The 21,547-nt window shown below is 42.0% G+C and overlaps 2 protein-coding genes across 2 annotated transcripts; one reads left to right on the plus strand and one right to left on the minus strand.

The window, feature by feature from the left end:
• Window positions 1–24: 24 nt before the first annotated feature.
• Window positions 25–8,932, minus strand: LOC138593173 (WD repeat domain phosphoinositide-interacting protein 1-like). Its single transcript, XM_069664058.1, has 12 exons — window positions 8,573–8,932; window positions 7,445–7,527; window positions 6,729–6,898; window positions 6,551–6,647; window positions 6,369–6,466; window positions 6,164–6,256; window positions 6,013–6,083; window positions 4,712–4,819; window positions 4,075–4,239; window positions 3,884–3,991; window positions 3,617–3,756; window positions 25–2,158 (listed from the first exon to the last, which is right to left on the minus strand). Exons 1-12 carry the CDS (start codon window positions 8,647–8,649, stop codon window positions 2,046–2,048), a joined length of 1,323 nt encoding a protein of 440 aa, XP_069520159.1. The 5' UTR covers window positions 8,650–8,932; the 3' UTR covers window positions 25–2,045.
• A 1,265-nt stretch (window positions 8,933–10,197) lies between these two features.
• On the plus strand, window positions 10,198–20,217 carry LOC138593465 (cAMP-dependent protein kinase type I-alpha regulatory subunit). Its single transcript, XM_069664484.1, has 11 exons — window positions 10,198–10,310; window positions 11,821–12,037; window positions 14,393–14,563; window positions 14,674–14,765; window positions 14,854–14,915; window positions 15,003–15,049; window positions 15,147–15,305; window positions 15,440–15,500; window positions 15,706–15,827; window positions 17,573–17,654; window positions 17,823–20,217. The coding sequence occupies exons 2-11, from the start codon at window positions 11,864–11,866 to the stop codon at window positions 17,993–17,995; spliced, it is 1,143 nt and encodes a 380-aa protein (XP_069520585.1). The 5' UTR covers window positions 10,198–10,310; window positions 11,821–11,863; the 3' UTR covers window positions 17,996–20,217.
• Window positions 20,218–21,547: the final 1,330 nt, after the last annotated feature.

Here is a 21,547-nt window from a genome sequence, read left to right on the forward strand (position 1 = left end):
ATTTAATGAGATTTAACACAGGATTTAAACATAAAAATAAAGCACACATCTTTTTTAAAGAAGACGACACAGTTTGAATCATGTCTCAGCTTTTATTAGCCTCTGGTGGAAATGCCCAGAATGAACATCTCAATGCAGCGTAAGGGTGTCCTATCAGCGCCACCTTTTGGCAAATCAAATGGTATTACCATGTTACTTATTACAACAGTACTATATATAAATGTTATATATACATTATACACACGGTAAAAATCCTCAATATATATTCACGCATGGGAAGTCTATGCGCTGACGTGTAATACTTATTTGCAAAAAAATATTTAATACATCAAAGTAAAAATGACTCACATGTTAACAAACTGTTTTCAGTCTTCAGTGAAACGTAAGGACCTGTAACTTCAGCTCAACATCAGACTGTCACATTCAGCTGCTGACTGCTCCTCCCACAGAGACCTCCACACACAAGTTAAGGTTACATTTGTTACTCCGCATCTATCGCCACCATGACTAGTATGACAGCTGCATCTCATATAATACATACTGCATGCATCATGATTCAAATAGTGCCGCACCCACAATCTTTTCCTTCTTGAGTGAGTGAGCTGCTGCTCCTCTTTCCTGAGGTGTGACACGTTTAATGCCCATTGAGAAGCTCCGAAATTCCAGAGGCTTGATTCACAAAAATGCACTTACGACAGATTTTCAGAGTTTTAAACGACAGAAAACAAAACATAAAGTTATGAAATTTAACTGCTTTGATCAAATTATCATCTGATTGCAGATGGAATCTTTAGAAGCTGCAGAAAATTATCTTTTGTCTCTCTTCAAGGAGCAATTTGCCCGTGGAAAAAGCCGCTGTCAGTCAAAGCTGGTGTTCTCTGTAATCGTAAGAAGCAATGATGTTTGAAATTGGCTCCATAGCCGTGGAGAAAGTTGTACAAACAGCTCGTGGTTTCACCCATTCTACATTCCTACAACACCCAGCATGCATTGCACCCCTCACTCTGAAAAGGAACGGTCCAGTGAGAGACGCTGGAGTAAAATACTACCGTTTTCCAGTCAAGGATATTGATCGCTGCAGGCAATGTCTCAGAGCGATCAAGAATTTGAAATACGACGAGAATACACCGGTGGATCGTCTAAAAAATCTTCGGTTCTGCAGTCTACATTTCAAACCTGACGATATTGAACGAGACATGACATCAGAGGCGGGCGTCCTAGATTGAGGAAGTGTAGCGAGCTCCCTGGCCTCCACCAGATGACGCGTTTTACGTAGTCTGGCGGAGGTTTTCCAGGGCCCATTGCAGATGCAGATAGCGTCCTCCAAAGGTACAGAGCGAAATTGCATTTTTTTTTCCTACCATTATGGCATTAGCTCCCCATAATAGCATGATAGGACTGAGGTTGAAAATTGGTGAACTGGCCCTTTAAGAGCATTTGTGTGAATCTGGCCCCTGGTTGCTCTACAAAAGCTGCAGGCCACGTCCACCTGTTGTCTCCTCTACTTCGTTGTTATATTCAGTCATCTCAATGATCCTGTGCTGGACCGACCACATCCTCATTTGTTAGCTATCATGAAAATAACTGCAACAATTTTATCACTGCATTGTCAGGGTTTCTTGCTGTGAACAGTCACTGTTTAAAAAAGGTTTAACACTGTTTGTTAATGGCGTAATGTTGGTGTTAACAGTGGGAGGAGTTAAAGTGGGACTCTTAGACTGTCTTTGAACCTGTCTAAGAAAGCTCCAAAGATGTTCTTAATGTTTATTTAATAATGAGTGGACCTTCCACTCTATTTTAGTGTTTTTTTTTTATCTTAATTCCTTACAAAAAAGGGACAGGGACGCATAATACAGAAACACCAGGAAGTAACATCTTGGCGACATTTGACCCTAGGCCAGCAGGGGTACATGAAGGGTGGGGTTGCCACAATATCTCAACACAGGAATATTTTTGTCCGTCGTCCCTGCTTGAAACAAGTGAGTCTGATTGTTAAGCAGGGATTGGATGATTAAGGGAGGGGAGGCGGGGTTTGGTTAGTTATTCTAGTTGCCGACTGGAGGGAACTCGTTCTCGTCATCCAGACACACGGGACTCTCTGCGAACTCGTGCTCCGGGATGATCTCGCCCCTCTGGGCTCCACCTTCCTCGGAGTAACCTGGGAAAAGAAGAAGGGAAAACTCAGTGTATACCTGCTGCTGTGTAGGATTCATGGTAGTACACAAAAAAACAAAAAGAAAAAAACATGGTTTTGTTGCAGCTGGTTTGCCTAAAACAAAGACATTTTCAAACATTGCCCTCTACTGACAATCCCTACTTTTATAATCTAAACTCTTTAATATCTGTCGTACACTAAAGCTTAAAGGGATGGTTTGTTTTTTTTTGAAGGGGGTTAGACTGTATTAAAAGACATTACATCGCCCTGAAAGTGAAGCCAAACCCTCTCTATCGCCCCCTGCTGACTGGCTGCAGTATAGCTCATAAAGCCCGCCTCCTCCATGTTAACAGACTACATATAAAATCAAAATACACATCAAATACATTTTTCTTAAACATTGTTTCTGTCATTATAGTTAGTTCTTGTCATGCTGATTTAAGTCCAAGTGTTCATTTTTCTGACAAGTTTAGTTTTAATGAGTTATTTGATGCTGTAAAAATGATGACTGACAGCTCTGTTGACATCTTTACGGCTTTACGATCTGTTCTGGATTAGCAGAGTCGAGGGGGATCGGCGAGAAGGAAACAGAACTAAAACAATCACTTGTTTCCATATCTGTGAACGTCTGCTTCAGACCAACACAAAGAAGCTGCTCTGCTGTTAAATACGCTGACATGCGAAATCTTTTCATGAAGTTAAAAGTGTGTTTTGGTTAGCGGAAGGATAGCATTCTCTGGGTCCAAATGACATCACCAGTGTAAGATGGCAGCGCCGGCCTCCAGGGTATTTTGTACAATGACAGTTGGTGGAGACACGTTTTATACAGTCTATGGTACTTATCAATAGTAAGTGTACTATGTACAGTATATCATAGTCAGCAAGGCACCTGTTTGGTGAACCCGGCCGGAGTACCAACATGGAGGCTAAGCTATGTACCGCTGTAGACAGGGCTATGAGAAACGCGCACTTTAGCGACTTAAAAAAAATCCTGCATATAACAAAACATATCTGTTTAACAGTATGCTATATTTACATATATTTTCACCTCTTCATCGTAACAATCTTAATTCAGATGATATATTAGTTGATTTAAAACTATAACATCTTCTGACAAATTACAACCACCCGTTTAAGTGGTTGTAATTTGAAAGTAATAGCAATAACCTTTATATTGTAAGCAGTTATATTGTAAAACATGATTTTTAAAATGACTAAAAGTAAATTCTTCTTAGTTACATATCTGCCAGATATTGTAGAACTTTTTGATTATAGTATTTATGAAACAAAACCAATTTTAGGATAATCTTAAGCCTTAGTTGAAACATAGCACATTTATTATAAGAGCGAGAATAAAACAGTGAACTGAAGGGCTGAAGGAGTAACTGTTAAATAGTCCAGTGTTAAGCAATGAAAAGGTTTTCAGCAGTGTATGTTTAGGACTTATAAAGAACACTGTACCCATGAGAGTGGTGGAGGAGGGAGGGGTGGAGGGCAGCGCCACAGTGGCAGCGTATGATTGGCTGGCTGGTTGAGGAGAGACATCCTCCTGTTTCTCCTCTTCCTGCTCTTCCACCTGCTCCTCGCTGGACTCAAACAACCTGCAGGAGCAGAGCAGACAAAGACTTTACAATACTGTCAACTTACCTAACATAATCCTTGTATTTTTCCTAGCGTAAAGTTTACATGTAGGCATTAAGAGGTGATTCAGCCCTATAAGACACACACCTGTGTTTTTGCACCAGGACGCAATCGCCTCCATCCTGTGGATCCACATTATAAATGTAGAGAAACCCGTCTGAGGATGCCACCAGCAGGCGAGGGAGCTTCTGAATCCTGACAAAGTAAACACACACATGATATAAATTAACCTGCGCAGGAATACCAGACATACATTCCTCTCTCTCGCTCTGCCTTACGTCGCCAGGGCGCAGATGTTCTTCAGACCGAACATGTTGAGTCGTACTGTGGCGAAAGCTCGGTCCTGGTGCATCATGTCGGACACCTGTGCGGGCAGGTAGGTGCTGGCTGCTGTGAACATTTTACCCATATAGGCTGACCATGTGGGAGACTCCTCCTCTCGACTGAAAGGAAATGAGATCGCAGGTAAATATGCAAAGATAAAGGAGAGCACTGGAGAGCTTTCTTTAATAGTTAGTGACATTTCATAGGATCATTGCTGGATTGCTTTACTTCATGAGTACAGCAGAGGGAGCTGGTCACACCATGCATTGTCCCTCTCTGAACCATGCCAGGGTCAGAGAGGGACAAGGCTAAATCACTTCTAATACAGAGAAAGTATCTGCTGTTGTAAGTCGCTTTGGATGAAAGATTCTGACAACTTCATGTTATTTTAATCCTTCAAAGGAAAACATTTTCAAGAGATCAAAAGTGCTTTTTGACAGAAAATAACCAGGTTTTATTTGATCTGGACAAAAGGACCTACAATACTCCTCGCCAGTATAGATGAATTCATTCATTATTTGATCTACAGAAAATAAACCACTAGCTTCCTTCCTTACAGTAAGTAGCAGCATAATGTGTGTATGTGTTTACCTGGGACTGTGCTGCTCCAGTTTAAAGATATGAACCGTCTCAGTGTTGCTGGAGGCACAAAGGAACTGGGCGTCTGCGCTGAAGGACAATGAACTGATGCTAACATATCTGCAACACAATCACAAAAAAACAGAAAAGGACAAAACTGTTAGGATAAAAGCTGGGGTAGATAACGTGCAGTGTATCATGGTCATCACTAACTGTATTGAGCTAGCTAACTTGCTGGCTAGCTTTAGTTGTTGGCCTAACTTGAGGAAACACCGGTGTATGGAGGGGCCCACTTAATAACCCTGTTGATGCGTTGGCTTTCGCTGCCCATCTAACTACAAGTTTGAGTTGGTGGGGCTATTACAAGCCATGTGGTAGGGTAGGTAGTATTGGCGTTGTCAATACCTGGAGCTTGCATGAACAGAGCCTGGGTCTGTTGAAGTTGGCAATGCTGTTTGGGTTGTGGTGACCACTAAGGGTCATGTGGTTGGTTAATTGTAAGTATTGGGATGAGGACACAAGGGGAGGGGTTTCTTTACTGAGCGCTTATCATTAGGGTCAGGGTTACCCTCTACCCTAACCTTAACCCCCCCATCTTCCTTGCTCTCTCCTCTTTCCTCCCTTCCGTCATGAAAATGAGGGAGAAGGGGAAGGTAGAGCGTACAGCCCGGTCCAGAGGGGGTGGACAGGGCACCTCACCCTGGCGCTGCCTTCTCCATATTGTTTTTAACACACCTCTCTCTACAAACTCTTCTCTTTCTCCTTCTCTCAATATTTTTCTTTTGTGTGTTTCATTTAAATAGCTAGAGTGCACGGGCAGAGTTTGTGCAGGTAGGCAGGTAGATACGGAGACAGTCAGGTAGGCCATGTAATAATTGAATTCGGTCCAAATGAGATGATTGGAGGGACTGTTTACAGGCTACAGGCCACCCATTTTTTAATGGTCAGAACATTTTTGGGGGGGAATAATGTGTCTGTCTAAATATAGACTTTCATCCATGTTTTGGAATAAACCTGAGACACTGCAAATGTTAAAACCTGAGTGGAAACAGCATCTTAAATGTTTGTCTGAATCTAAGATTTCCACTATTCAACCGCTCACATTGCTGCCTTAATCACTGATACTCTGAGGCAGCAGGAGTAAAGTGTCTTACTCACCTGAACCACCAGTGTTGAGAATAGCAGGCTAATTTTAACTGCTCACCTTCCTGTATTGAGCCCTTAGTCTAAATCGGCATCTTTCTGTACACTGTTAAAGTTGTATAATGTTTTTATACTTTCTTAATGAACTATGTGAAGATGCGAGCGCTAACCTTTTCATCCCTCGGCGGAACTCGAACAGTTTCTCTCCTTCAGGGACGCTGAAGACTCTGATAACGGTGCCCTGCAGAGGAGAAAGTGTTCAGACGGAGGCTGGTGGAGGATGAAACAGAAGGAGGGGAAACAAGGGATTCTAGTCCTCACCTTCTCTGAAGCGCTGGCCAGTTTGGTGCCGGAGGAGTTGAAGGTGAGGGCGGCCAGGGGACTGTCGTGGGCTTGGATCAGCGTCAGAGTGCTCTAAAAGGGCAAAAACACAGCGCTGCTTGACCTCAGGGGTTTTCAAGAGACATGACAGCAGTTGTGTTTTCATTCCTTTGTTGCTGTGTTACAGGGTTTAACGCAGCCTCACCAGGTTGTTGGCATCGTAGACGGTGATCTCTCCGATGGTGGCGCTGCCGGGGTACGCCAAGTACGAGTTACTGTGGTTGACAGAGAGAGCGCAGAGACCTACGAGAGAGCACAGACGATGATTGAGGCACAAGCTGTTAGTCTACATACAGTAACGATGTCCGTTTGACAGCATGAGCGTACCTGAGGGGTTGGTGGGTGTGTTCAGCAGGGTCTTGAGTAGTTTCATGTCTTTGATATTGTGGATGTAGACCGACTCCTCCAGGCACACCACCAGCCGCTGACAAAAGAGAATGTACATGAAAACACAAACCAGAAGCAACAGCTTTAAGGAAAGGAAAGATCTATCTCCTGTTCTCACCTGTCTGTTGAGCCTGACGGAGAGGATGTTGTTGGAGTAGCTGTAGTTACAGATCTCTGTGCCTTTCTTAAAGTGGTAGACGTTCATTCGACGAGGCATGGAAAGACTGACCACCACCACAAGGCTGCTGGAGAACAGACGCTCCACGATGTACACGTCTGGACACTCGACTTAGAGAGAGACAGAAGAGAGACATTAATTGCTGCTTATTGCATGCTTTTACTCTGAAAAGCTTCAGTGTTTCAGTAGTGCATGTACAGTTAGTCATAAAGGCAAATACAGAATCTTCTGTTGTAAATTCCTATGTTATAAATCTTGCAAATGACAATGGCCCTTTTGTTATCAGATAAACCGTCAGTCCCCGGACAAAAAGAACACTATTAAGCTCACACTTCCTCAAACTGGTGTGAAACTTTCTCTTTCGTTGTTGCTTTTGAGGATTAGAAAGCTCTACATGCAGCAGAGCAAACACTGCGGCCTGTCTGAGCTGTTGTATGACCATGTTGTTCCGACCACAGCTCAAATGAACCTGTGAAAACATCTATCACGCTTGAGTCGTGTCACCTTAGGGAGGGGGCAGTTTACTTAGTGTATGCGTGACTGGGTTTCTATAAATAAGCCCTGAAACATGCACATTATTTAGTGTAGATATCGCCGTGCAGGGGAGCTGAACTTCCTGTAATCCAACAACACATGAAGTATAGTGTCCTCCTCACCTCCCTCATGGATGCAGTCCAGTTTGTCCACGGCAGTGACTGAGAAGAGCCGGTAGCCAGTCTTGGTGCCCACTGACAGAGAGCTACAATAAACACACAGATTATTTTACCAGCCACACCCACCAGTGTCAAGGTTAAAAATACCTGAATAACACTGTAATTATACTTTGCAATTACAGTGATTAAAAAAAGATCCTGAAACAACTCCACATGAACTCTGCTACAGTGTATTGCTCTATAATTGTCGTCTATGAACTGAGATGACTTCTTACATTACTATTGATAACTGAACCATGATTGGCCAGGCTGTGATAACAGAATGAGGAAGAGACACCAGGTCAGATCCAGTGTTTATCTCACTCAAGGAGGTAGCCTGACATGACACCATTTCTTCCAGACTATCTCACCTTCTTAAGACAACACAGCTTGCATTAAAATCTATCAATTGTCCAAAGGAAGCTTTTCTTATCTTATCACGGCTGAGGTTGTAATGACAAAGAGATAAGACGTTCGGTGTGGCTGTTTGTCCACCTGGTTGGTTTTACTATCAGAGCCAGAGGAGGTGTTTATGTAAGGGGACACACCTGTAGCTGTACGAGTCAGCGAGTCCAGCAAGATCTGGGGTAATAAGCAGCGCAGGTGGTAGTCAAAATGATTATTGAGGCGAGACAAACCACAGGAACATCTGTTTAGGAAGCTGCTTTGAATAATGTTGCTATAACCTACCACAAAATACCACATATGCCCTTACTGTTAGTATAAACATGCTATATTTTATGACAGACATTATACTGCACAATAGGCCTGCTTTAAACCAATGTTTGAATCTGTGTCTTATTACACAACAGTCAGAAGTTTGGTTACTAAATATCTAGTTTAATGTGCAACAGGCCTTAAAGATTAACACAGTGGCCTACTTCACTTTCAGCTGGTATGGACTAATCTGCAAGTTTTAATGAGGCATACAGACGCTTTTATTTTGTAAACACACACAGCTGCTTTGTTTGCGCTATAGCTAATGGTCAGAATATAAACCAGAGTATGTAATGTTACTGAAAATAATTATGCAACAGTCAGGTGTATCAAGGAGATTGAGTTCATGCTGGGCCCAGCCCGCAGGTCGCTTACGTGGTGTCCTGGTTAAACGAGGCACAGATGAAGCCTCGGTGCACTACGGGGCCGTCCGGTGCTTCCTCGGGCTCCATCCGAGTCGCCGAATTCCCTCTCCTGTCGCCGGCCGAGGTCGGAGGCCTTGGGCTCGGGTCGATCCCCGCCGGAACCCGCTTCCCCTCCTCTGCTCCCCCGACTCCAAGCGCCACGCTCACACTCTTCGGGGAGAGGAATGTCCGGGCAGACTGGTTCAAAAGGAAAACATCACACACCGAGTGATTAATCCCAAATCAGAGCGATTGGAAGATAATCGATAACACCTCCTTAAGGAGCAGTTTCTCTTAAGTCAGTCGACACTGTTGTTATTATGTTATTAACTTCAATATCCACACAGCAAAACAAAAACAGCTGATGGGAGGATGCGTCACTCTGAGGTGCTTCACGATTGGCTGGCGACAACTTGCCAAAACCTCGACTGCAGCGGTTCTATTGTACGAGCTGTTTAATGCCTCTCATTCGTTTGATAACACAGATGTCAATCAAATAAGGTCCTCCTCTTTAGGGGAATAACCGATTGATTGGCCAATTATACCTTCAGTCTTGTCACGAGGAATTGTTTTGATGATTTCATTGGATAAAAGACGTATCAAGCTTTTTTACTGCCCATCCGTGCAGCGACACACCAACCACCATGTGAGAGGTGCTCACCTGCTACACAAAGCTACTTTTGTGTTCATATAATATTTTAAAATAAGAATATTTTGTTTTTTGTTTGATGGTTCAGCTTATATTTACATAAATTTGGGTATGTGTTTATTTGTTTTTAATAAATCCTTTTTCATGTTTAAACCAATATGAAAATGTTGAATACTTAAACATTGTCCCTGAAATGTAACATGTTTAACAGGCCACAGACAATGAATCGATGAAATGTAATAAGTATATATAAACAGGTGTCAATATTTTTTTTTTGCTAGCTACTTGTATTGACTTAATTTTTTCACTTTTTGTGTGTTACTTTAAATACTAAATTTTTCTACAGCAGATTTTACATAAAACCTTTTTTTTGTTAAATTAGTACTTTTTCTATTTATAGTTTAAGTGCATTTAGATAATAATGTATAATAAAAACGTCCATTTTTGAATGCAGGACCTATAACCTCCTCGAGTTAAGTAATTTTATGTTGATGTATCGCTACCTTTACTCAAGTAAAGGCTCTAAATACATACTCTTACACTATCTTGACTCTAAGTGATTTTTTTTTTACACTGTTTTGCATATTAATTATTTCCGTGTATTTGCAGGCCTGTAGAGAAATGAGAAAATCTGTACTCCGGGGGAGCCCACTTCTGACTTTTTTGTTCTCTCCCAGATATCTGTCCACGACATACCCTCAAGTTAGACAGTTTATGCACGCTGCAGTGATCTAGTGACCCGATGTAAGAGTCCTCTTATCAGGGTAATTTTTAATCAGATATAAATCGATTTTTTTCTCTTTTCTGAACTATTTCCTTGACGTCACGGCTTCCGTGCGCCTCCTTTAAGGTTGCCATGGGTTACGGGCTCACATGTCAGAACGGGGAGAATTGACGTCAGTGACGGCTGTTGATTGGTTCTCAGCCGTATCCGGTGGGGCAGCGGTCCAGGGCTCGGGAAAAAAATCGAAGCGAGGAGGATCTGGTAACGGTACGCTAAGAGAAATTGCACCCATCCCGAGTCGCTAACGAAGGACTCGGCAGGAATTTACAGTTTCTTGTGAGTATTTTCGTTTTTTCGGTACACGAATAACATGACCTCTGGATAGGTGAAATTTGTTTCCTCCGTCGCTCGTTTGTTTATGATAGAACTCAAGATGGCGTCATTGGAGGAGAGCTTTGCCTTTGCACGGAGCTAGCAAGCTATGCATCAAATTGGACACACTCTTCAACGTAACGTTGGTCTGATATAGTCAATAAAAAACACACAAATTATTATTAATTTGTAATTGGTGTTTATTGGTTATTGTTACAAAGAGTAGTTAGCATTTTAGCAATGGTCCGCTTGCTGTAAGTTACTTGCTGCAGCCGTCATCCTCCTATGAAGCCTTCCTGACCTAGACGGTGTTACAGACAGGGCATTAGCTTCATACTGTCTCTATGGGGCCAAACCATTTGCTCAATTTGTTGACCATTAGACGCATAATTTCCATGTAACATCCAGGATAACCCGTTATCACTTGTTCAGCAAGGTCATTTGTGCATCGCAGTGTTTCCTCTAATTAAATTGACAGAAGAAGGGGCGCTGCAGCTGTGATTCAATTAGAGAATTACATTTTATTTATATGCTTTCACTAGCTCAGATATTTCAAAATAAAACAAGAAGGACAAATTATTAAAGTCAGTAAAACCCTTTTTGTTTAGCTCTTAATTTATAACACCTTGTATGACAACAGTATTACTTTGTTCATCTTGTGCCAAGTTTCCACCACGAGTGTAGGTAGTTGCATAAAGGTTAGGCTAGCGTAATCTTTGAAAACATGTCTTCCCTTTCCCTTTTCAGATTAGAAACCACCAAAATCCTATTTAACTGATGCACATGCATGAAACACAGGGACAGGGAGGATCTGAGTGTCTTTCTGCTCCCCAGGACTTGGTTCACTCAATTAGTGATCTAAACTGCACATGCTGGGTACATCGCGGCTTTGCAGGCCTTCCTGTTTTAGACTACACAGCGAGATCAAGCAATCTGAAGAAGCTTATATCACATGATCTGAGATCTGTCAGGCTATTTTGCTCTGCAGCGGTATTGTGACGGTAAATGTTAGAACCCCAAGCGAGTACATTTGCTGTTTTAATGGTTTGGTTTGTATCACAGTGGATTGATTCGCTGCTCTTCCTTTTACCATTCATTTAATATAAGGCTGGAAGGCTTTGTTCAGGCTGGTGAAAAAGTCGAATTGTTTTGAGTAAATAAACCCCGGACAGACAGCGTGCCTGTCCTGGTTTGTCGTCCCTGGTCAGATTTGTGTGATCACATCATATGACCAGTTTTCACTCCTGACACTGAGAAGCACTCAGGCTCCACAGTGCCAAAACAACACCCCATCTCCCAGTGCCTTCTCACTCTGGCTCTATTTTTCTCACATTCTCATGTTGTCTGTCTGTCCATTCCCCGTCCAAACACACAGACAGCCCCTACTTTGTTTTGCTCCAGTGAATCCATGTGGTATGGTGATGATCTGAATTAATCCCCCCATTTCCCCACTGTTACTGTCCACTCTCTCCAGTACTAAAGGTTAGAGGTCACAGAGCAGGGTCGCCGTTGTCGTCATGGCATCTGGAAGTACGAGCAGCGAGGAGGAGCGGAGCCTGAGGGAGTGTGAGCAGTACGTGCAGAAACACAACATTCAACAGCTGCTGAAGGACTGCATTGTCCAGCTGTGCACCTCCAGGCCAGACCGGCCCATGGCCTTCCTCAGGGAGTACTTCGAGAGGCTGGAGAAGGTGTGTGTGTGTGTGTGTGTGTGTGTGTGTGTGTGTGTGTTGTTTTCCTTACTGGACAAATGATTATACAGTGAGAGCTGATCATTATATACACTTAAATCACACAAGGCTGTTACTGTCTTATAACCCAGCTAATATTTGCCATCATTAGAATCAGAATCAGGTGTATGGCCAAATAGGTTTACACATGCAGGTAATTGGTCTTGGTGTTTTGGTGCAAAACAATGAACATAGATTTATAATATAAAACTGCAAAGCTAGTAAAACAGCAGAATTCCTATTGTCAAGGATCTTTTAAAAATTAAAATTAGTAAAGTTTAATAAAGTGTAAAAAAAGACATTAGGGATGCACGATATTGGACTTTTTGCTGATATCCGATATGCCGATATTTTTCAACCCTTTTTACTGATGGCCGATTTGGATATATTAGGCACGTTTTTTTCCCACCTAAGTGCAAAGAACATCAAGTCTCCCCTGTAGTGGAATTGATATCATGCCCACTGGCAGATGCAGAAATAGCATAATACAGTTGCTTTTTAAAACCTACACATTCACTGGGCAATATAAGAACTACTTAAGCTGCCATATTTATTTGTTTGTAGCATTTTGTTTAAAATAAAACTGTAATATTTGTAAAAATTATACAGGCTTGGATGATGAGATTTGGCCCCTCCTCACATGACCCATGCTGAGCAACCATTGCAAATAGCAACCTTGCTGTCCAAAATCTGACATCTTGCACCCTTCTTCATGCTTGACTGAAGAGGCGTGGTGTGCGCACTCGCGCCGAGCTAATGTCGTAGCAGTACGTCAAGCTTTTTTAGGGAATCATCGAGCATTTAGGCGTTATTAAAGCTTTGTTTTATTGGCGGAAAATATTGGCAGAAAAATGACATATCTTCCGATGCCGATATGTCATTTTCAAGCCATAATCTGTAGATACCAATAACATGCCGATAATATCGTGCATCCCTATAAAAGGTATCGATGAAAAATTTGTACAATAAGAGTACCTTTTTTCATTTACACTTGGTCAGAATGTTTCCTTTTTATTTGGTTAAGAACAAGGAGCAATATCAATCAATTGAAATCATGCTAATTAAAAGCTTGCTAACAAGAATGCTAATCCTACTTTACATTGACAGTTGCAAATTTATGTCCAATTTATTTTATTTTTCTGTATTCGGTTTTATGTGTTTTGTTAACTATGCAGCTGTGCACATTGAAAAATAATGATATTACAGGAAAATGTGTACAATTAATCAACCTTATGTAAACTGAAGAATACCTAGCAGCATGTTCACAATGTGCTTTACAATTACAAGGCATACATAAGCTGTGTCCCGATCCAGGGGGCTGCAGCCTTCGAAGGCCGTATTTGAAGGCAGATTGCGTCACAGAAGCGCGTCGAAGGCTGTCCCAATTCAAAGGCTCCTTCAGATGCGTCCTCCGTTTCCCGGGCCCCGAAGAATCCATAGGGTGCATCCTTTGCGACTTTAAGACGGCAGACGAATACGCTTTAAAACGTTTTTGTTTTCAACTCAGTCGAATGGCGAGTGTTACACATGTTTAAGAAAATGAAAGGATCCTTGAAACAATTTATCTTTAAAATAATTTACGTGACGTTAGTTATGCTAGCTAGTTAGCCCGCTAGCTACCTGTTGCTAGGCGACAGGAGCAGCGTTTGGTGACGCAAGGGTGGACCAGACCGTCTCGTTTCAGTTCGGCTTTAACGATCTACTGTGAATGGAGCATCCTCCGTGGACCGCTTCCTTCGTAGGCTGCAGCCTGTGGATTGGAACACAGCTAGTGGACAAACATACTGGCAGCAAAAAAGTAAAACAACCACAGTGAGCTCAATTTATAACAAGCAAGTTATTTAACTTAATAATAAATTAAAAAACATCAAGACACCATAGAGGGCATTTTAACTTATTCACTCAGAAAAGTAAGATGTGCACACACATGCTTTGATCAGGATTTTGACTTCTGAGTCACATGTATATTTGCAGAAGCTGTGTTCAAAACCTTATTCTGCATTTTCCATAAATATCTGTAATAACACTATTTAGGCACAGTCTGATTTTTCATTCAAATGTTTTATTATAAAAAAAAGTAATATGAATTCCACATTACTTTTTATTTGATCGCATGATTTATTGCAGTTTCAAACATTTATTTTATTGTATGTTTTTTCTAGATGTTGTATGTCTCTGTGTTTTGCTTTGTGTTGCACTTATTGCAGAAACAGCGCTCTCTGAATAATCCTTGAATTAACCTGAATGAACTGTAGCTGCTATAAACCTTTTTGGCCGACAGTCCGCTCACTCCCCTCCTCCCGTCCTCTCTTCCAGGAGGAGGCCAAGCAGATCCAGAACCAGCAGAAGGCCAGCAGTTCCCGCTCAGACTCACGAGATGAGGAGGTGTCTCCCCCCATGAACCCCGTGGTGAAGGGTCGCAGGCGGAGAGGAGCGTTCAGCGCAGAGGTCTACACAGAGGAGGACGCGGCCTCTTACGTCCGAAAGGTAAACGCGTGCAGGCAGCTACATCAACGAGCTAATGCTAACAGTGTTGTGAAACTTTTACTTTGTTGAAACTGTTAAAACATTTCAAACCTTTGTGTTGTTTTTTTCAGGTAATTCCTAAAGATTACAAGACGATGGCAGCCTTGGCCAAAGCCATTGAAAAGAACGTTCTCTTCTCACACCTGGACGACAACGAGAGGAGGTACCTGTTTGTTTGTTTGTTTTAACGTCTTTATAAATAAAGTTTTGATCATTGTTACTTATTAACTTTCAAATCTGTTTCTTTTCAGCGACATATTTGATGCAATGTTTCCAGTCACCTACATTGCTGGAGAAACAGTTATTCTGCAGGGTAAGACTCCACCCTTCAGAAAACACCATGTATCCAATTTATAGCATGTTTTTGTGTGATGCTAACAGTCTTGTTTTATGCATCCAGGTGACGAAGGGGACAATTTCTATGTTATTGACCAAGGGGAGATGGATGTAAGTATCTAATCATGGATTTTCAAAACCCAATGTTTGGTAAATAACAAAAAAACAATATGTTTAACACCTTGGTTTCTTCCTGATAATCTTCCAGGTGTATGTGAACAATGAATGGGTGACCAGCATCGGGGAGGGAGGCAGCTTCGGAGAGCTGGCTCTGATATACGGCACCCCGAGGGCGGCCACAGTCAGAGCCAAGACCAACGTCAAGCTGTGGGGCATCGACAGAGACAGCTACCGGAGAATACTCATGGTGAGGAGACGCGTTTAAGTACCTCCGAGCCTGTTAGTAAAGCTCGGTTGTGAAATGTTTGTCATTTATGTTGTTTAATGTCTTTAGTTTCACTTGAATGCGATCACAACGATTCAAATGTCTGACTCTTGCAGGGAAGCACTTTGAGAAAGAGGAAGATGTACGAGGAGTTCCTCAGGAAAGTGTCCATTCTAGGTGGGTTTGTGTTTTCAAATCAGTCACATCCCGAAACTTAAAAATAGATAAAAGCTTGTTACTCTCGTTTGGTGCTGGAGTTAAAAATAACCGGGTAGAGTATAAAAATAACTCCACACAGAGCTGATCACAGGTACAGCCTTCTCAGATGAGACTTCTGTCACTTTATCTGAGTCCTCTCCTCTCTGTTCTCCTCCGCTCTCAGAGTCTCTTGACAAATGGGAGCGTCTGACGGTCGCTGACGCCCTGGAGCCCGTCCAGTTTGAGGACGGACAGAAGATTGTTGTGCAGGGAGAGCCCGGAGACGAATTCTTCATCATCTTGGAGGTAAAGCCTCATTCACATGTACACGTGCTTTCATACGTACTGTGTTAGTCACAATACCAGCATTTTACCTTTGATCTTTGAACTGTCACTGGAAGCACGTGTCCCCCCCGTCCGTCTTTTCTGGTTGTGTAATTTAATCCATTTTGGCTGTGTTGGATCCTCTTGTGATTTAATGCTATTTAATATTTTTGCTGTAAGTCTATAAACTAGTACACCCAATTTGTCTCTGACACATGTGCGCCCTCTGGTGGTCATGTGAAAATAGTGCCTCATATTTTTTCTCATAGAGCTGAGAAGTAACAAAAATCGATATGCAACTACTTTTAAGTCAACCATAGGACAAATGTTTGCTTCAGTCCCTTTTGAATACGATCATTTTGGTTTCAGGCTGTGGGATTAATAGAACATAAAAAAACGCCGCTATTATAAAAATTCCAACCAAGTAATCTGATTGGACAAGAGGCATTTCATGAGAGAGAACAACATCCCTGGGACTTTTCACTCTGTATCACTCCGCCTCAGCCAGGTGTTCTGAATACTGTTAACACTACAGCAGACTGTGTATGTCAACATGAATCAGGCTGGTACCTCTGAATCACACAGCAGACTCTTATTTCACTGGTTGATGATAAATTACGCATAAACATACATGATAAAAAACAGCTGATTTGTGGTAACTTTTAGTTGCCAAAGGCCTACGGCCTCGAGCCTACGACCGACTCACAGCAGTGTTGATACGCAGTAGAACATCACTCCCTCTCATGTGATATTGCTTGAATAACGGTCCACAGATAAAGGCCATGTCTACACGTACACAGGTTTTGCCTCCTTACTTTCCCCAAAAAATCCTGTCCACACAGCACGGTTATAAAAAATCCCCATCATAAAGAAAATGCAAAAACACAACAGAAACGCTTTCATGAGAATGCCACACCAACAGGTGGCGATATAACCCGTTAATGCAAAGAAGAAGAAGAATCACGGCCAGTCAAAACTCTGAAATCTATCCCGACGCCCTTGTCCCTCAATGAAGTGGACGAGTAACTGAACATATATGTGTAAACATGTACAAAGTCCTGTTACGCATCACTGTTTTTGTTACGTCCGTCATTCTGCAAGGAATGTCGCCTCATTAGTGACACGTCACCATGGAGATAACAAGCCAAAAACTCTGTTTACCCCATCTACACGTCTAGACGAAAAGCTATGTTTTTAAAAATACCCACGTACGTGTGGACACAGCCTAATACAGATAATAATAATGTGTTATTTACAGCCTAATTTGATCAAAGTATTAAAAATGTATAAAAAAATGTATTGTTCTCTTAAAGAGAAAAAGAAAAATTCACTAAATTACTTATAAAGCCAAATTTCTGCTGTTGATTGAAAACCTGCTCAGTTCAGTGTTTTATGTTTTTATTTGTTTCAATGATAATTATGTCTCCTTGTGAATGTGATGACTCTAGACCTACTAAAATAAGTTGGTAATACTCTCATAAAAATGAACACGCTAAGTAGTGTTGTAAGGAGTGTGTAACTCATTGTGTTTTAATGAATGAATGCAGGATGTATCATGAGTACCTGTCCCCACATATGCCCGAATAAATGCTCAATTCGGGCTGCCGATCATTTGGTGCATCCCCCACTCTCTACGCCCCACATTTCCTGTCTCTCTTCAGCTGTCCTATTAATAAAAGCCAAAATAAAAATCTTTATTGAATGATATTCATGTGTGTGTTTGTCAGGGTTCTGCAGCCGTGTTGCAGCGTCGCTCAGAGAACGAGGAGTTTGTGGAAGTGGGGAGGTTAGGACCATCTGACTACTTTGGTAAGAACTGAAGCCTCATCACCGCCGTCTGCTGTTTCATTCATTAACATTATTATTTAGTGGTAAAATATCTCAGACATCTCTTTGCATGCGTTTCTAGTTCTATGATGTTGAAAGATTTCTGTTTTCCGAGGTTTTAAACTGTGCATGTGTGTCTGTGTTCTTCAGGTGAGATCGCTCTGCTGATGAACCGCCCCCGCGCTGCCACCGTGGTCGCCCGCGGCCCGCTGAAGTGCGTCAAGCTGGACCGACCTCGCTTCGAGCGCGTCCTGGGTCCCTGTTCAGACATTCTCAAACGTAACATCCAACAGTACAACAGCTTCGTCTCGCTGTCTGTCTGAAGGGGCCGTCCCTCCTCCTCCTCCTCCACCCTCTCCCTCTCCCTCCACCCTTCACCCTCCCTTCCTCCTTTTAGACCCAGGGTCCACAATGCAATTTGCTTTTTTTGTCACTTTCTTCTTCTTCTTTCTGGTCGCTTTTCTCCCTTTTATCATTTCCCACACGGAGATCGTTTTCGTTGTTTCCACCCGTCACGCAGAGGTGACTCTCAGCCATTCACCAGCGCTTGTACCAGCTGCTGTACGCTACCTTGTAGGCACAGTTACACCACATGTTACCTATGTTATATATGTATTTGCTGGTTACGCTTTCTTTTTTAGACTTAAACACAGAGCAGGATTGTTTGGAGATCTGGAAGACATAAGGGTCTCAGACTGATGAGACAGGACAATCAACCTTTACGTGGCGCTTTTGGGGAGTTTGTTTCAGATATGTGTTGTAGGTAGAAGTGAAGAGAGGACTGCTTCTTCCCCGTTACAGTTTCCTTTTTAGGCGATTAGATAAAGAGCAAAGAAGCTGCAGGAAGTTTGTGATTGCATCAAAGTTAGCTTTTTGGTTTCAGCCGTACGGTGGTTGTTTTTCCTTTTAATCAGTATCCAGTGATCCGGCGTGAACTTCTTCTTTTAACGTGCAGCTACCAGGCTAGTGCCAAATGTTGATGATTGTTACAACGTGAGGATGCATAGCCGTGGAAATGCAGCGCGTGCTCTCTTCAGCTCCAAACAGGAAGTAGTTTTTACCCTTATTGTCCTCTGTAGGCGACCATACAAGAACTGCCTTGACTACTCTGAGGGAAAAATATAAAAAGAAAGTTTAAAAAAAAAAGAGTATTAAGTGTATTTCAGTATTCAATTTTTTTAGTATATACCAAATAACTTGGTCACTTCTGCTATGGTTTGTAATCCGAAATGTTCTCATAGTATAGTTCAAAGGATCATAGTTATATTATTATCATTGATTAATGATGAGCTTATGGTTTGGAGTGATGGTGATCTTAAATAAATACGTTTATCTGTCTTTTGTAAACACTTATTTTTCCATAAATTCTATTTTAGGTGTCCAGTGCCACAAAGTAAAAAAAAAAAGCTTCTTCTTGTCAGCTGACAAACCAGTATGTAACTGTATTGTGTACAAACGTCATGGGTTAAACTTTTTAAACTAGATCAAACAGGTTTTAATGAAGTGACGTCTTGAAGCGAGATGGTTCAAGGAATTCAGGACATCAGAAGTATTTATGTATGAAAGCATCACGCGTGAGCCGACGGGCAGAGCGAGCAGATATTTATTTAAAACTAGTGTCATTGCTTATTGCCTGTTGAAAAGGTGGCTGTCTTTTCATCAGAGTAGCTTGTGATCTGTTCTCTATGCTTACTTGGCATGATGTTTTAGGCATCCAGTGATCCGGTATGAATGGAAGCGTGTATTAAAAAAAGGCGTGCCCTGCAGCTGCAGGAGCAAATATTTGGTTTGTTACTCCCTAGCTTAACTGCTTCATGACTATTTAGATGGCATAAAATGTTTCGTCTGTCTATCTTCTTTTTTCTCTCTTTTTTTTTTCTAAAGATCTTTACCAAATCACACGATGTTGACTTCTGGATTAAAGGCTTAACTCTTCATTCCTGCCTCACTAGCTGTTACCAGAACCAGTCATGTGTCTGTTCTGTCTCGTTCAGAGCGCGTGTTTGCGCTTCGAATTGAGATGTGTGTTTGTGCGTCCAAAAAGATTTGATTTTGGTGCCGATTGCAGGGTAGTCAGGTTAGTGAGAGGAGTTTTTGTGAATGGAAGTGAGTGTATTTTTCTTTCATCATCTTCATCTGACCCCTCCCGAACTGAGAGGTTGGATCCTGGTGGATTTATCCGAGTCCACAGGAAACGGCTCTGTCGGGGTCCGAGGCTTTGACTCACCCTTTGTCGAAATATAGTTTTCATGTAAATAGCAGCATCATCGGTTTTAGTCCAAAATGTTTTTAACCACACTGCAATCGTCCCGGTTTGCCTTAGCTTACCTAACCTGGGCTTTCAGTAGTCGTCAGTCACTCCTGCTAGCCCGACCTTCAGTGAGTTTGTTAGGCCCGCAGCGCTGAGAGCTGCAGGCGATCAGAGGACCATTCTTTTTCTATTCTACCCTGTATTCAGTTTGACCTCCTGTATGTGCAAAGATGTTTATCCTTTTGGTATAGATTGTTCCAGATGGCAGTTTAAGCAATAAAAAAGTAAAAATAATCAGCTTTGTGTCCGCTTTTGTTTTTTTCAGGCCTTAAGTTTACTGAGCTTTTTATGTATCCAGTTTAAATGATGTGGGATGTATTATAATGACAATCTCACTAGTATTTGTTACAGAGGGGGTAAAATGGCTCTGGAAACAGATGTAACACAACATCTGTCCACTAGGGGGAGACACGTTGCTACTTTAAGTGACGAAAGCCCCTTTTGATAACTGGTATTCATTCCTGCACCAAAACCTTTGGCAATAGTCAACGTTTTTTTTTGTCTATACCTGCATATTGAATGTTTACAATATTTCCAAACATGCATTGTCTTGTTAATCATGCACAGTATCACTTTACTCTTATTAACAGGATTTTTATGACTGAAAGGAGCAGTTCGCCCCTGGAAAAAGCCACTGTCAGTCAAAGCTGGTGTTCTCTGTAATCGATAGAAGCAATAATATTTGAAATTGGCGCCATAGCTGTGGAGAAAGTCGTACAAATAGCTCGTGGTTTCGCCCATTCTACATTCCTACAGCACCCAGCATGCATTGCTGGAGTGAAATACTACCGTTTTCCAGTCAAGGACATTGATCGCTGCAGGCAATGGCTCAGAGCGGTACAGAATCCGAAACACGATGAGAATATACCGGTGGATCGTCTAAAAAATCTTTAGGTCTGATGTCTACATTTCAAATCTGGCGATTATGAACGAGACATGACAACGGATGTGGGCGTCCTCGATTGAGGAAGTGTAGTTTAGCGAGCTCCCTGGCCTCCACTAGATGGCGCAGATGGCGTCCTACAAGGCTACAGAGCAAAATAGCATTTTTTGATAGGATTGAGGTTGAAAATCAGCGAACTGGCCCTTTAAGACAACTTAGTTAATTTTTCCATGCAGTGATATTTTCAAAGCATGAGCAAAAACTTAATTATAAGCAATTGTGCATGGCTCTGGGAAGCACTAATATTCCTGCTCTAAAAATGGCTCTTTGGCGTTTGTTCCTTCACTTCCCCGTCTGTTTATCCCTGTCGCCAGGTTTACATGTAGATAAACTGCATAAAAGCTGCAGTAGAGAGCACACTTTATGATCTCTGCCGCTTATCAGCCTCCCTGCCGGCTGCATCAGGCGGATGTCTGACTTTATTTGGCATGCCTCACAAAGTCTCTTAAAAATACTTGTGGTTGTTCGTCTTACTTTTACATCACGTAGAGACCTGGAACATATCAGGCTTGTCTGATAAGAACAAAGAGAAAAGTAAAAGGCCAAAGAGGAAATACATGCACAGATTTATCGCAGAAGTTGGCTCGGTTTAGAGCTATTTCATTGGTATCATATGTTATA

Source organism: Semicossyphus pulcher, unplaced genomic scaffold, assembly GCF_022749685.1.
Source record: "Semicossyphus pulcher isolate SPU_LCO1_2020_fin unplaced genomic scaffold, fSemPul1.0.p SCAF_16, whole genome shotgun sequence".
Taxonomy (NCBI): domain Eukaryota; kingdom Metazoa; phylum Chordata; class Actinopteri; order Labriformes; family Labridae; genus Semicossyphus; species Semicossyphus pulcher.

Bases quoted from the DNA above. Each gene is read 5' to 3' on its own strand.
- LOC138593465 (XM_069664484.1), top strand. From the start codon at position 11,864: ATGGCATCTGGAAGTACGAGCAGCGAGGAGGAGCGGAGCCTGAGGGAG. The intron at 12,038-14,392 runs GTGTGTGTGTGT...CCTCTCTTCCAG, and splicing joins ACTTCGAGAGGCTGGAGAAG to GAGGAGGCCAAGCAGATCCA. The intron at 14,564-14,673 runs GTAAACGCGTGC...TGTTTTTTTCAG, and splicing joins CGGCCTCTTACGTCCGAAAG to GTAATTCCTAAAGATTACAA.
- LOC138593173 (XM_069664058.1), bottom strand. From the start codon at position 8,649: ATGGAGCCCGAGGAAGCACCGGACGGCCCCGTAGTGCACCGAGGCTTC. The intron at 7,528-8,572 runs GTAAGCGACCTG...TGTTTATTGTAG, and splicing joins TCGTTTAACCAGGACACCAC to CTCTCTGTCAGTGGGCACCA. The intron at 6,084-6,163 runs GTGAGGACTAGA...TCTCCTCTGCAG, and splicing joins TGGCCAGCGCTTCAGAGAAG to GGCACCGTTATCAGAGTCTT.